This window comes from Dermacentor variabilis, chromosome 6 (genome assembly GCF_050947875.1).
Source record: "Dermacentor variabilis isolate Ectoservices chromosome 6, ASM5094787v1, whole genome shotgun sequence".
Classification (NCBI taxonomy): Eukaryota; Metazoa; Arthropoda; class Arachnida; order Ixodida; family Ixodidae; genus Dermacentor; species Dermacentor variabilis.
This window is the reverse complement of record NC_134573.1, coordinates 30,757,278-30,771,880: the sequence shown is the minus strand read 5'-3', so window position 1 is coordinate 30,771,880 and position 14,603 is coordinate 30,757,278. Positions and strand designations below refer to the sequence as shown.

The 14,603-nt window shown below is 46.0% G+C and overlaps 1 protein-coding gene across 1 annotated transcript in view; it reads right to left on the bottom strand.

Annotated features, from left to right (window-relative positions):
* Nucleotides 1–3,578, bottom strand: part of LOC142586080 (uncharacterized) — a 108,236-nt gene extending 104,658 nt beyond the window's left edge. The window contains exon 1 of the mRNA XM_075697340.1: nt 3,517–3,578. Coding sequence (XP_075553455.1) covers nt 3,517–3,578 — 62 coding nt within the window. The remainder of the gene's footprint in view (nt 1–3,516) is intronic.
* Between the last annotated feature and the right edge of the window lie 11,025 nt (nt 3,579–14,603).

Sequence of the window (14,603 nt, the reverse complement as noted above, 5' to 3'; positions counted from 1 at the left end):
ATTTTGTAAAGCCTGATTCCCGGTTGCCAGATAAGCAATGTTTAGAACATCGCACCGCCCAAATTTTAGTAGCACGGAAGCTGGCAAAACGTGTCTCCTCGGATCTTCGCAGTTACCTAGATTGGTATATACGCTGGTGCGGTACACAGCATGTGACACCGAGACACCTGATTCAATCAATCAATCAATCAATCAAAGAAAAAGTGAGCTTTATTTGAACAGTTCAAGAAATGGGGGGGGGGCGTAAAAGAGTTGGACCAATAACCTATGTTGCTAGTAGCTGGTCCAATACACAAAAATACGTATACAGGTCAACCAAGTAAATATCTGCTCAATGAGTAAGAACAATTTTTACGTGAAGAAGTACTTTTTTAAACGCAGAGTTACTATGTTAGGCAATGCCAGAAAAAGCGTTTACATACAAGATCAAACTTCGGAGTTATAGCGCCAAAGAACTCTAATAATTGTTCCCCGTAGACATTGCTGCAATAAGGAAGGGTTAAGGTAAAGTTAGTTGCTTGCCTGGTCTTTGCACGCGGGAGGTTGGACATGGTGTTGGGTAAGGGAAATTTGGTTTTGAGTATTTTGTGAACTAAACAAGTGATCTTATAGTTTCTTGAAAGAAATTATAAGATCGTGAAACGTCAATGCTGTGAAAGAAACCATACTAGGGTCAGTAAACAGAACGCTACTAGGGTGATGAACTTAGGTAAATATTATTTTCGTGGGCCGCATTTTTGCAACTGCAGTACAGGTATTAAGTGGGTTTTATATTTTAGGCCCCGTATTTCACAACAATAGCTCTTGTAGGTATGAAACAAAATAAAGTATATGCAACCAAGCAAAGAACGCGAAAAATATTGCAAGGCACGGGCCAGTGTGTAACAGCTTAAGGTGAGTTTTCTACCGACAACGCTAATATGTTCTCTCCTGTGCAAGTGACTTTCCAAAGTAACCCTTAAATATTTAAATGATTCAGCACAATCCAGAGGTCGGTTAGTTAGAGTGAAAGTGAACGCACTGTAGTCTGTTATTTTCCTGTTAGATTGGGAAAGGGCTAGTATATTTTCTGAAGACCATTTGCTACTTTTAGTTGTTTGCCAGATAGACTGTCTTGTAATGACGAGAGTGAGTCGCCTCAGTAAACTAAGGTGATGTCGTCAGCATACATCAATACTTTTGGCAGGTTAAGTGCGTCCGGTAAATCATTTATGTCTAATGAAAGCAGAATAGGGCCTAAAACCGAGCTTTGTGGCATATCGCATACGATATTGGTGGAAGCATAATGTTGTTTGTTAATTGCCACTTGTTGCCTTCGTGCCTTAAAGTAGCTGTGGATAATTTGCGCGTTTTCAACGATACAATAAGATTACAGTTTTTCTAACAGTATGGAGGGACAGATTGTACCGAACGCCTTTGCTATATCAAGAAAAATTGACAGAGCAGTTGAAACACACAAATTGTTGTCGCCTGAATTATACCTTAATAGAGTTCAAGGCTAGACATACAATAATAATAGGTTACATGTATACGTTACTCATCGACAATATTGAGACTTGACTCACCCATACTTCGATCGTGGGCAGAGTTGTGGGAACGCTTCTAGGCCTGTCGCCATTAGATATCGCGGCTATATCAAATGCAAAAGCTTGGTGACGACTCGCTAAGAAGTTTCCCAAATCAAACAACTTGTTGACACCTCTCGAGAAAGCGCAAAAACTCGCTGCTCGTCGTCAACAGCACGTTCGCTTTGCACCCTCCAGCGTGATCCCTCATACCAGCATGGCGCTGGATGATAGACGGCGCTGTGATCGTAAAATGATGGCGCCCTCAATAAAACGGTTTATAGGATGCAGTACTGAAAGGGTTTGGGCGAAGGAAAGGGAAATAATGATATGATCATTCTAGAACAGGGAACAGGGCAGGTGAATATGGGTGTGGCCGCGCACACCTTATTTGGCTGGTGTGCAACGACGAACAACAAAAATGTAAGATTCTTTGCCGCTTAATTAGAAGCGCCGTACTGGTTTCCGAGTTCGTTTCTATTGCCTTAGCTTAGGCTGCAAGAGTCCGGTCGTTTTGTCGGCTGCCTCGACGTCAAAAACCTGCTCCCGCAGAAGAGCAGTAGAGCTGGGACATTTCTTTGGCCTTTTGGTGGCTGTCCTACCACAGGTATTTCCTTGGCTGCCGTGCATGGACAAGACGCTGACGTGACAGTGCTGGTCCTGGCAGGTGATGAAGGGACAGCACTGGTTGGGTCAGGTTGACCGTCCGATTGGGCGCTTGTACTAGCTTCGTAAGTAGTCCTTCCGGGTGTACCTTGATGACGCTGGCGGGCTTATTCGACGTGGCACCGCACTACTCCGTCTGGTGTTTCAACCTTTACCATTCTGGGTTCTAACTTAGATTGCATGGACCCCAGTGCCGATTTTTGACCTGTTCCATAACTGTGATGTATACATTATTGCCTGGGGAAACGGTTCATTCGTCACGGCCCATCCCTGAATGGGCAGCTCTGGCTGGCAAGCACGCGTCCAAGCGCGAACATATAGCTGATAGCCAAGCCAGATTTCAGAGCGGTGCTTTCTTTCCCTTTGGAGGGTTCACATGCAATTGAACAGCAGTCGCGTTAGGTTATCTTCGAGCAGCCCTTGTGTCATCTGACGCAACCCATCCTTCACGGTTTGAACCGCTTTCTTCGCGGCTCCATTCGATAGCGGATGGGATTGCTCTCTACGTAAGTGTACAATATTATTTCTTGCTACGAACGTGGTGAAATTCTGGCTCGTAAATTTTGTGCCACTATGAGACACGATGGTGCGTGGTACACCGAAACGGCAGAACATGCTTCGCAAACACCGAATAGTACAAGCTATGTTCGCGTTCCTCATTTGAACTACTTCAATCTACTTCGTGTCTGCAGCTACCACCAGCACGATCATCTGGCCTGCTATAGGCCCTGCAAAATCGATGTGGCTCCAAGACCACCTGTCAGATGTTTTTGGCCAATTTACTGGCGAGGAGGCCGAAGCCATGAGCAAGTTCTGCAAGCAGTTTGTGAATTAAGCGGAGAAGTTCTCTACGTCGCTGTCCAGACCCGGCCACTAGAACGATGATCGCATCCCATATTTCATTGACGACGAGCCCTGGTGTGTTTCATGTAGCAGCTGTAACATTCTACTTTCTGCCGCAGACGGTGTCATGACCCGGCAGCCCCAGCCCACTAGTTGGTGGGCCCACGATAATTCTAATTTGCGGCCGAAGAACGGTAATAGCTGTCACTGCATTTTCTTAGCTGTTCGACGTCACCCACGCACTATATAGCGCGTGTTGCGGGCTAACACCTGGACCTTGGCGGTTACTTCCTGTAATTCGTGGGTCGTCACAATACCTTCTTGAAGTGCATCTAACGACAAGATATATTTGGGGTGTTCGCTTTTCGTCGTTGGACCATTCTCCTCTACTGGCCGTTAACTGAGGGCATCTGCTGTCAGCACTTGTTTTCGAGACACGTACTGTAGCTTGTACTGGTAGCCACCCAGGAACAGTGCCCACTGTTGAATGTGAATAGCCGCCATCGTTGGAGTCTAGCGATCAGGCCTCAGTAGTCCCAGGAGAGGGTGATGGTTGGTTTGGTAACCAGGGTAAACTTTCGACCTATAAGGTAATCACGTAAACGAGATACGTCAAAAACAAATGCCAACGACTTTCACTCCGGCTCTGAGTAATTTTGTTTTGTCCATTAGCCGGTACAATCGCGTGAGCACCGTGGACATATTCGGCAAGACTCGTGCGTAGTACGTGATCATACCCGAGAACGAACGCAACTCCATGCCATTTCTTGGGCGTGGTACTTGCAAGACGACATCTAAATTCTTCTCAACGGGATGAAGTTCTTCACGATCTGTTCGATGTCCAATGTACGTGACTGAAGATTGTTGAAACTTGCATTTCTCCGCTTTAATCTTAACGCCTTGGTCTCGGAACCGTTCCAAAACTTCCTTAAACCACTCTCCGCTGCCAATGCTAAGTTCTGCCACTAGCACATCATCAAGATAGGCTTCGGCGCCTGGCAGCACCACGAGTATTGCGTCCATCTTCCTTTGAAGAATAGCCGGCGTGGATGCTATACCAAACAGAAATCTTTCATAAGAATACAGACTACGATGGGTGCAATAAACCACAGCTTGTGTAACGCGTCGTCGAGCGGTACTTGATGGTACGCGTCCTTCGTAACCAACATGCTGAAGCTCTCACCCCCATTAAGGCTAGCAAACATGTTCTCGATTACTGGAAATCGATAATGCTCTACATCGCATGCCCAGTTGAGCGTGACCCTAAATTCGCCGCATATTCATACAGTGCCATCTTTTTTAATACCATTACGACAGGCGTAGCCCACTCTGCACGTTGTACCGGTGATCAGACTCGAATTGCCACCAACCGATCGATTTCGCGTAAGACCTTATTGCGGAGTGCGTAAAGAAGGAATCTAGCCTTACAGAATTTCGCTGTCACCTTCTCCTTGAGCTTCAGGCTTGCGGGAGGACTTTTGATGAGACACAGGTCTGCCGCGAAGACGTTCTTATAACCAACGAGCAGCCTGTTCCCCGTCTGCTTGGTTGGCCTATATATGATCACCTGTAAATGCGGCGCTGTGAGCTGTCTAACTGAAACGCCCCTTTTGCTGAGCGCAGTTGTCAGGTCGCATCCATAGACACTTGGTCCTGTACAGTCAAGCACAATTAGCGTGCAACCAACGGACACATTTTTGTAGCGCGCCGACAGTTCGACTTCATCCAGCATGGGCAATTTTCCTGCGCAACACGACAATTTCAGTCGTGGCGCCTTCAAAGGTGGCTACAAAGGTAGCAGTACAGCGACACTCCCTCTTAGAGCAATGAGGTTACCTAAAATTCTGTAAGTATCTTTCTAAGACTATCGTTTACATTGGACAGAAACTCTGCGTTATTGGCCCACTTTGCTAAGGCACTGGTTCGCCGAGGTCCCTCCTGAGGTTAACGCCATGAGAAAGACTACGACTACGCAGCGAAGAAGATAGAATCAGGATGAAGGAATGACGTCGATGGAATGACAAAAACGACGATGACAGCATGGTGTCATTCAGATGATGATTCTGAAATGGTGACAATGGTACAACGACGAACGCATTACACCAGCTGCCATGAGGATAGAGGGATGACGACGAGCCTGCGAAATGCTGGGTGTATTTTGTAAGGCAATATTATCGCGACATAAATTTCAACATCAGGCAAAATGATAACCACAACGACCGTTTTTCCTAATTGTAGTGCACTAACAAAATGGAGGACGCTTAAGCTTTGCCTTTTACAGTGGAAGGCGAGAGCATTAAAAAATTGCTTACTACTTCTCACCGTTCCTCGCAGCTGGTGCATATGTTACCGTAATGTTTGTTTACCGGGAAACGCTGGCAGCGAATGCTAGGCACGGAGGCGAGATTTCTGATAGAAACGTGGCCTCTTCATGGGCCGCAAAGGATAGATGGATGGATGGATGGATGGAAGGGATGAGCGACACACAAGAATGGGGTGATGGGTTGCGCCACCAAGCCCTTGTCTTTTTTTATTGCCTAATGCCCTACCTATGGTAAAAATGAGAAAAAAAGAATGTAAAGAATACCCTACGGTCAATTGGAATAACCAACGTTTCTGAACCCCTATTGCGAACTTTGTTTTGATAGGCCTCCGTTGTTTGTCGTTTCCCTACATTTCCTTCACCAATCTTCCAATCGCCTCTTACTAATCCCTATTGCGGACGTATTTAATTTCCCTCTGCTCTCTCTGAACACAATTGCTTGAAGGAGACCACTGATTCCTGAATTGACCGTTGCGGAGCAATCTGCACATTTTTGTAAAACGTACTCCATCGTTTGACTAGTTTTACGGCAGCAAGCACATGGTGCTGTTTCGTTCTTATATCTCGCTTTATAAATGCGTGTTCTAACGTATCCTGATCCTGCTTGAAAGAGTAGTAACCATCCCTTTAAGTTATCATAAATTGGAGGCTGGCGCCATGTGGAGGTGTTGCAAGCAACTAGGCCGTTTGGCGCACGCCGGTACGTGGGATTCTCGGACGTCGTGGCTGGCATATGAGTGGTAGAAACGCTGGAAAAGGGGCTGTGTTTGGGTTTCCACGTAACTGAATTATGTTTTCTATATTAAAATTACAATCCGACGCCATTATATCTGTAGATTGTAAGTCGTACTTTACGATTTTTCTGACGTGTTCTGTTTGACAAATTCAATTAGTTCAGTAACTTTTTTGCCCGACACGGAGGGCCCGCACGGTTGTGTATGCGTAATTGGGTAAGCTTTTTGCGGAATGACTTCTGCCTAAACGAAGGTCGACGCTCGACGCGGGGCGCCTACTTGGGATTTTATGCGACACGGGGCCCTTCACGCCATCGCGTTGATGTCACAAGCATACGCATCTCGCAGTCGGCATGCCATGTCTTCACAGAAGAAAAGGGCACGGCGAAAGGGTAAATATAAGCGCCTGACTCTCCCACAACAGGACCGAGCGGATCCACGTTCTTCTAGCGGCTGTGATGGAGGGAGACAAGAGCGACATTAGCTACCCCACTGCATTTCACCTTGTCTTCCCCTGCAGCCAATTCTGCAAACAGTATATATCTTGCTGAGCACTTCAGTTATAGCGCTAAACAAGCGTATGTGTAAGTGTGGGGAATGGGGGCACGGGGTAACAGATGGGGAAAAAAATTCGGCAGCACACAACTCACGATGCCTTTCGACGGTAATGCATTTAAAATGGAATCAATGTCGATATGCACGGTATTGCAGTCGTTGAAACGTGTTATGTATGAGGCGTGAATTGCGGCAGTGAGACCCCTGTTTCGCCCTTTTCCGACAGGACTCGATGCCGTCTAGCGCTGCGGCCGCGAGGACGGCACGTGGCCTGGGAGCCCTGAGAAACACGGCATGGGCAATCGGGCTCCCTCCTCGCGCTTCATTTTGAACACCGTGCGCCATCCGTTGACACAGCCAAGAAGTTCGCGCATGGCCTCCGAAACAAGAAGCGTGACGCGCCAGTGCCTGCGAATGCTGGCAATTGCTGCGTGGCTTCTCACACACTCTTTCGCGTCTACTCAGCAGTCCACGTGAGCGACAGGCTTACTGAAGAGCAGCAAGTAGCGAGTGCATTCACAACGCAGGTGGCTAAAGCGTTGTTGTGAAAGTCGCTCATTGAAAAGTGAAATTTAAAAGTGAATTTGCGCCGCAGATCGCTCAAGAATCGACTTGCTGGCTGTTCTTGAGGAACCCTTGGGACGCCGGTTCGACTGCACTCATCAGCGGTTAAATTTAAGGGATAATTTTTGATTGGTTTCGAAACGTTCGCATCAGTACAGGAGCCCGCTGTGCTTCCTATTGGACGATGGAGGACTCAGTGACAAAGGTAGGCGGGAAAACACACACTCACACAGAGAGAAGCTACAGTGATAATCTGAAGATGATGGACTGGCTGTTCTCTCTCTATACTGCTTATAAAGTCACACAAACACATATATGGACTATACAAATATTTAAAAAGTTTCGTGACTTCAGAGCGATCCAAGCAGCTTCCAGCATCAGCAGTGTGCTAAGCGTACACCCCTGTATCATTGCACGCTGCGTTTTTCATTCTCCACCGAACGAATCGACACTGACCAAGCGTCGATCTGCAGATTGAATCTTGTTCGGATGCCGTAGCTGAGTACATATCTCCAAAACACTGCTTCGAAGGTGGGTTCGCCCCGATTGCATGACTCAAGTAGTAATTTTCGAAGGAGCGATCGGCTGCACCTAGCGGCTTTTCTGATAATCGGCGCATCTGGTTTCTGCTATAAAACACCTTCTTGGACTGAGCGAGCATCAATTCAGAGAGATACAGGCAGCTGCTAGCATCAGCCATGTATATAACCCCCGCCCCTCTATACTTCTAAGTACGTGGGCGTTTTAACGTTTATCTCAAGTTAAAGCTCTTAGATCGCTCTTTTGTTCTACGAAATCTGCAATCAGTGAACAGCCAGAGAAATGACTTGGACAGGCTCTTGCGGAAGAACCATCGGGTACCGTAACGGAACTCGCCAAAACCTTGCTTGACATAACGTCTAAGCTAGAAAGTATCGCAAGCATCAGATTTGATATAAAAGGCTTAGCTGATGACAGCAAACAGTCTCTGAGGGACATCCAGGACCTGAAAGCTCCCATGAATATTGTCGCAAGGTCAGAAACAGGGGTTGTAGAGCGCTATTGAGGCGGAACAGCGGCGGGTCGCCTTTTTAAAACCGAGCGCAACTGCGACTTCGTCTTCACTGCGCCTTGACAAAAAGGGTCATAACTACTAGTCGGGACAATGGGTCAATGGTACAGAGTACAGCGGGGCAAAGTACACACACACACACACACACGCACGCACACATACTCACTCACTCACTCACTCACTCACTCACTCACTCACTCACTCACTCACTCACTCACTCACTCACTCACTCACTCACTCACTCACTCACTCACTCACTCACTCACCCACTCACTCACTCACTCACTCACTCACTCACTCACTCACTCACTCACTCACACAAACTAGTACGTCGAACAAACAATCTCGTAATTCACGTCGCTCATGCTGCAGATCACTCTGTACGGCCCAAAGTACCCACGTATGACTTTTTCGAAGTGTCAACGACGGCGTATGAGTATACAGACCCATGCTTTGTCGCCGGGGGTGTAGAAAACGGACATGTATTGAAGATCGCACCGTTTTGCATCGTGGTCTTGCTGAATGCAGATACGTACGCGGTCAAGCTGTCTGGCTTCTTCAGCGTGCTGAGTAAATGCGGGAACGTCTGTAGGCAGGTCGTCAAACTTGTGCGGCAGCATGGCCTCCAGCGTTGTCGTGGCTCGCGACCACGGACCAAGCTTAACGGTGTCATACCAGTAGTTTCCTGTCGAACGGTATTGTAGGCCGATGTAATTGTAGGCAAAATATAATCCCAGTTCTTATGTTCTATGACCACATACATGGATAAAATGTCTGCGAGGGCGTTATTAAGACGCTCGGTTAGTCCTTTCATCTGGAAATAATAAGCGGCTGTTTTCCGGTGGCTTGTCCCACTGAGTCTGAGAAGCGAGTCAATCAGTTCAGCAGTGAAGGCAGTTCCCCTGTCTATGATCACTACTTTTGGGGCACCGTGCCTAAGGACAATGTCTTCACTGAAAATATGAGCTGCTTCGGCTGTTGTGCCCCGCTGCGTAGCTTTCGTCTCCGCGTAGCACGTGATGTAATCGGTGGAAACAATGATCCGTCTGTTGCCAGCTGTAGAAGTTGAAAATGTGCCCAGGAAATACATTCCAACTTGGGCGTATGCCTGGCCTGGTACCTCTACCGGATGTAAGAGACATGCGGGCTTGTCGGGCTTTGGCAGCGCGCACATGTCTGCACGTGACGTTTTTCAGGGGCGGGTAGCTTCGGCCAGTAATACTTCAGTCGAAGTAGGGACAATGTCCTCGTGTAGCCAAGATGACCTGTGGTGGTTTCATCGTGGCATGCTCTTAGTAGTTCTTTTCGAAGTGATGCCGGTACGACAGGCAGGTACGCCACTGGCAGAAAAGTTCTTCTATATAGAACATCGTTCCCGAGACAAAAAGACGGCAGTTCCCTTACATAGAGTCGCGGAACGTCTGTACTTCGCCCTTCCAAGAAATTAATGAGGGGCAGCAGCTCTGGGTCGTGGCGCTGCTCCTGTGAAATAGTGACGGCGTCGACGACGCCGAAAAATGCATCGTCCACATCTACGTCATCTTTACCTGCAAACTCGACGGGTGACCGCGAGAGGCAGTCGGCGTAGGTGTGCCTCTTTCCTGATTTCTAAATGATGGTTATGTCGAACTCCTGAAGACTAAGACTCCAACGTGCCAGACGGCCAGATGGGTCTTTTAAGTTAGTCAGCCAACATAGAGAATGATGATCGCTGACAACCTTGAAGGAACGGCTGTACAAATACGGGCGAAATTTGATAACCGCCCGCACTACGGTGAGGCATTCCTTCTCGGTAGTTGAGTAGTTTTACTCCGTACGAGAGAGAGTTCGGCTAGCGTAGGCGATTACGTTTTGAGAGCAGTCTTTCCACTGCAGCAGTACGGCACCCAGACTGACATTGCTCGCATCAGTGTGAAGTGTTGTAGGGGCATCTTGGTCGAAGTCGACAAGAACAGGAGGCGTTTGCAGGCGTTGGTGTAGTTCGCTAAATGATACTTACTTGATTTCTCCCCATAGAAAGGGAACACCGTCTCGTGTAAGGCGTGTTAACGGTGCAGCAATGCACCGTTACAGAGGTTCCTTAATTGCCCCGCTTGAGTTGACGCACCTACTTTGCCTCGGATTGTATCGGGGTCAGGTCAGCCAAACAGACGGGCCATATCTTCCGCATACATGGCGAGGGTTTGGTTGGGTTGCTGTACTCGAGCCTCGAAAAGTTGTTGAGCGTAATCGCGCCGGTCCGAGCTCGAGAATGTATTGAGGAGCTGACGGCGAAAATCACCTCACGTTTGGAAAGCTCACTTCCCTGTTCGCGTGCCACGCACGAGCGCTGTTTTCAAGCGCGAAATAAGCATGGGCGAGCTTTTCTTGGTCGTTCCAGCGATTGACCAGAGCGACAGCTTCGTACTGGTTAACCAGTCCTTAACCCCTTTAAAAGCATCACCGTGGCAGATGCCGGAGACACGATGGTGTTCAAGAGTCACCTGGGAAAGGACAGGCGCCGTTTGTGAAGGAGGTAGAAGCACCGATGATGTAGCCATGTCGGTGAGAGTCGCAACGGGAGGGAACTTCGGGCTGAGGCTGAGCAGGCGCCGACTGAAACGGTGGACTGGAGTCGTTATGAGAGCTGGAGCTTCGGAACGGGGTGTACGGCTCTGAACAGGGGTCGGCCGCATGGGGTTGCAGGCTTTACCTCCACCAGTGTCATAACGTCAGGAATGGGGGTCGTAGAGCGCTATTCAGAAGGCACAGTGGCGGGTCGCCTTTTGAGAACCGAGCGCAACCGCGACTTCTTGACTGCGCCTTGACAAAAACGCTCATGCCTACTCGCGTTGTCGTCTTCTTCATTGGAGTACTGGCGCGGCAATATTATGAATAGGACGTTTCAACTTTGGACGGGTGTGGACAACCTACACCGTGACTTGTCAAAAGTTATGCCCTACCAGCATTATTGGTTATGTGCGTCAGTTAAAGGGGGAGGTGAGAGAAATGCGACAGGACATAATTGAGCTGAAAAAATATGGTCGTCAGAAAAACCTAAAAGTAAGAAATGTTCCTCTGTCTCAGGATAAGAAATGCTGCTATAACTTTAGCGGAACTACAATGAACATCCTTTGTAGGTACTCAAGCGGTCGAAAACGATATGTAAGTCATGACTACCTTTATTCTAAATAAACACTGTCTTTACATGTTTTCAACAAGGATCACTTTCAGGGCCCATACTCTTCTCCCTACATGTTGGTGAGCTTCTATTAGCACTAATGCTCTGAAAAGCTATTCTTTACGCGCAAGATACCACTGTAATCTTGTCAGGTAAATCACTTAATGAATTGCAGAGTTCCATAAATCGCGGGTTATGAAACATAAACAAGGTCTGCGTGTACTAAATTTACACCGATATTGTAACACTGACGCCGCAGGAATGCAAATTTGTCTTGAAGGTTGTACTATAGAACAGTTAGGCACCCAAAAATACTTAGGAGTGCATCAGATTGCGATCTAAACTGGAGACTTCATACATCCAGTGTATGCGCGAAATTAGCTCGTGCTTGCTTTGTATTAAATGTAGAGCATGTTTTTTATCCTAACACACTTGAGATTATCTACTTGTCTTTTTTTCATTGTCACATCAAATACAGCTGGGAATCATAGTCTGGTACATATAAAACCTACATAGATCGCGTTATTCGTTTTCAAAAAAGGGCCTTGCGCAGCGTAACTTACACAAGCCCCCATGATAATATCACCATTCTTTGAACCGTGTCGGCAAATTACTATTTCTCCTGCATTAGAAATGAAAGTTGCGATTCTGCTTAATACCATTATACATAGAAATCAGTAATTGTCGGTGGCCTTGTTCATTAAGCATAATCGAAATACAAGGAATGCAACAAATATGAACTTTAACTTACCAGTCCCTCGTAACACGTATGGCGTACGGCTAACTGAGTTTCATGTTGCCAAAATATGGAATTCAGTACCTCATGAGGAAAAAATGGCAAAATTTTTTTTATTTTCTGTCAAAAAGCTGTACCCCTATAAAATTACCTGATTCATTTTTTTTTCAGTATACATCGTCATTTGTAATATTATCTGTTTGCACAACTGTAAAAACACATGCACATCAGCTTTTCTTTTTCGTGTATCCTACTTCCATGTGTAATATACTGTTTTTTGTTTGTCTTGATATGTCAGGTCGCCTAATTTCTCTAATTTTCATCACTAGGAAGTCTATATATATACTAAATTTTGCAGCTGCTAATATTTGTGTATTGACTATGGGACCAAACTAACCTTTGGCTACGGGCCCAACATTTTACACTTTTTTTCGTGCAAGAGCATGTGCGAATGAGAAATCAATGAAAATGAAAGAAAATGAATGAATGAATGAATGAATGAATCAATCAATCAATCAATCAATCAATCAATCAATCAATCAATAGCTCGTGCTCCACAAGAAGGTCAGCAGCGCTTTCGTGGTGCGTAACGCACAGGTGGTGTTTCGGGATGGGTGGAAAGCGAACCGCCATTTCATGTTCAAGTCCCATCGTAGCAATAGTGCCGCCTATAAGAACTCTCTAACGCGTAGCGGCAGAAGTCGCAACGAACATGTTGCTGGTCGTCCGGGGCGTGGTGTTCAAAGCGGGTTGTTGAGTCGCTCAGGTGGATCTTGTGCTTCAAACTCTAAAAGCACGTAATTTTTCACTTGCGAGAAAGCACCTCGTGCTGTGCACTTTCTTCGTTCTTGTCTTTGTGCCTTTTTTATGATGTAAAGATGCAAGTATACCAACTAGCCCAGGTATCCATTCTCTTAGGGAAGTATGAAATTTATTGCATTTCTTATTTCTCCATTAGGGCTTTTCAAGGCCCACTTTTTTATACGCTTCCCGAAGAAACTCTGCATTATTGGGAGTTTGGTTCTTTTCGCGAATTCTACCAGCATCCCTTCTCTAGTGTTACTAGAATCGATGCCGTGATTGTCAATTGCTTGTTCACCAACCTGCTTTTCCTCACTTTTGCATTGAAGTTGCCCATGACGACAATATACTGAGTTTGCACTTCTCTTATTGCTATTTCAAAATCTTCTTAAAACTGTTCTATTTCTTCATCATTGTGACAGAATTTGGAACGTAGGCTTGCACTGCGTGTATTTCATACCTCGTATTTATATTTAATACTAGTACTACTCTCAAATTATTGCTTAGGAATTCATCAGTGTTGCCCGCCATGTCGTTATAGATTAGGAATACTATCCTGTACTGCTTTTTATCTGGGAATCCTCTGTAGCAATGACGAAGCGCTGTATCAGCCCCACCAGTCGATTTCATAAATTTGTAAAAAATTCAACAGTCATCCAAAATAGGTGAACGTTTTATTTCAGCTTTACCTTTGTTTTAATTGAAATGCAGCTATCGAGTACAGCCACAGGAATGTGTGCGTCAGGATTCCTTGAATCCAAGCGGAAGTGGTTTGCCTTCCTCAAAGCATAAGTATATAGGCGGATGAACCACCTTTAAGACACGACATAGGCAGTTTGGAGAACACCTGCTCCCCAAGTTATTTTCACCACACTGAAAGCATGAAACGAAACACACAAAACAAACATTATACACCAGCACATAGGCAAGGTCAAGAAATATTTCCGAGCATTATTCTGATTGAAGACTCACAAAATATGCCCTAAATAAAATGCACAACACTTTCATCCTCTAAATATAATTAGAAAAGATTCAGTTTAGATTTGATATTGTAAAGTGCACCTAAGTGCCTGTTTTGTGAAAAATTTCTTCCACAATTTAAACTGAGCACCGCAAAAACTGTCGTTTAACAGAAATTTCAGTGGTGCACAACCGTTTAACCACAAGCGAGCACAATCAAAAGTACTGCCTTGATGCGCTTCGTTTTTTGTTTCGAAGAAAACGTGGAAAGTTCGTTGTAAAGTTGAAAAAGGGCACTTTAGATGAATCAATTGTTTTTGTGAACATTTGGTACAAGTACCTAGTTGATTTTCCTTTGAATGAATCAAATAAATTTTGTTCAATATATCGCACCTGTAGCCATGTAAATTCTGAATAATGCGCCTGTATGACAATGGACTGTTTCTCGTGGATAAATGCTAAGATCAGTTGTACTAGATGTGACTGTGCACTCTGTTCGTCCGATTGAAGTAGGCCTGATTGGTATCCACAACGGCGATGGTAACGCATTCAGCTAACGAATATCGTTGCCAGTAAACCGTTGGCTATTTTTGCTCTGCTAGTGCATTCCACGAATCTTGACAGAGACCTCCACGGAACAAAGTC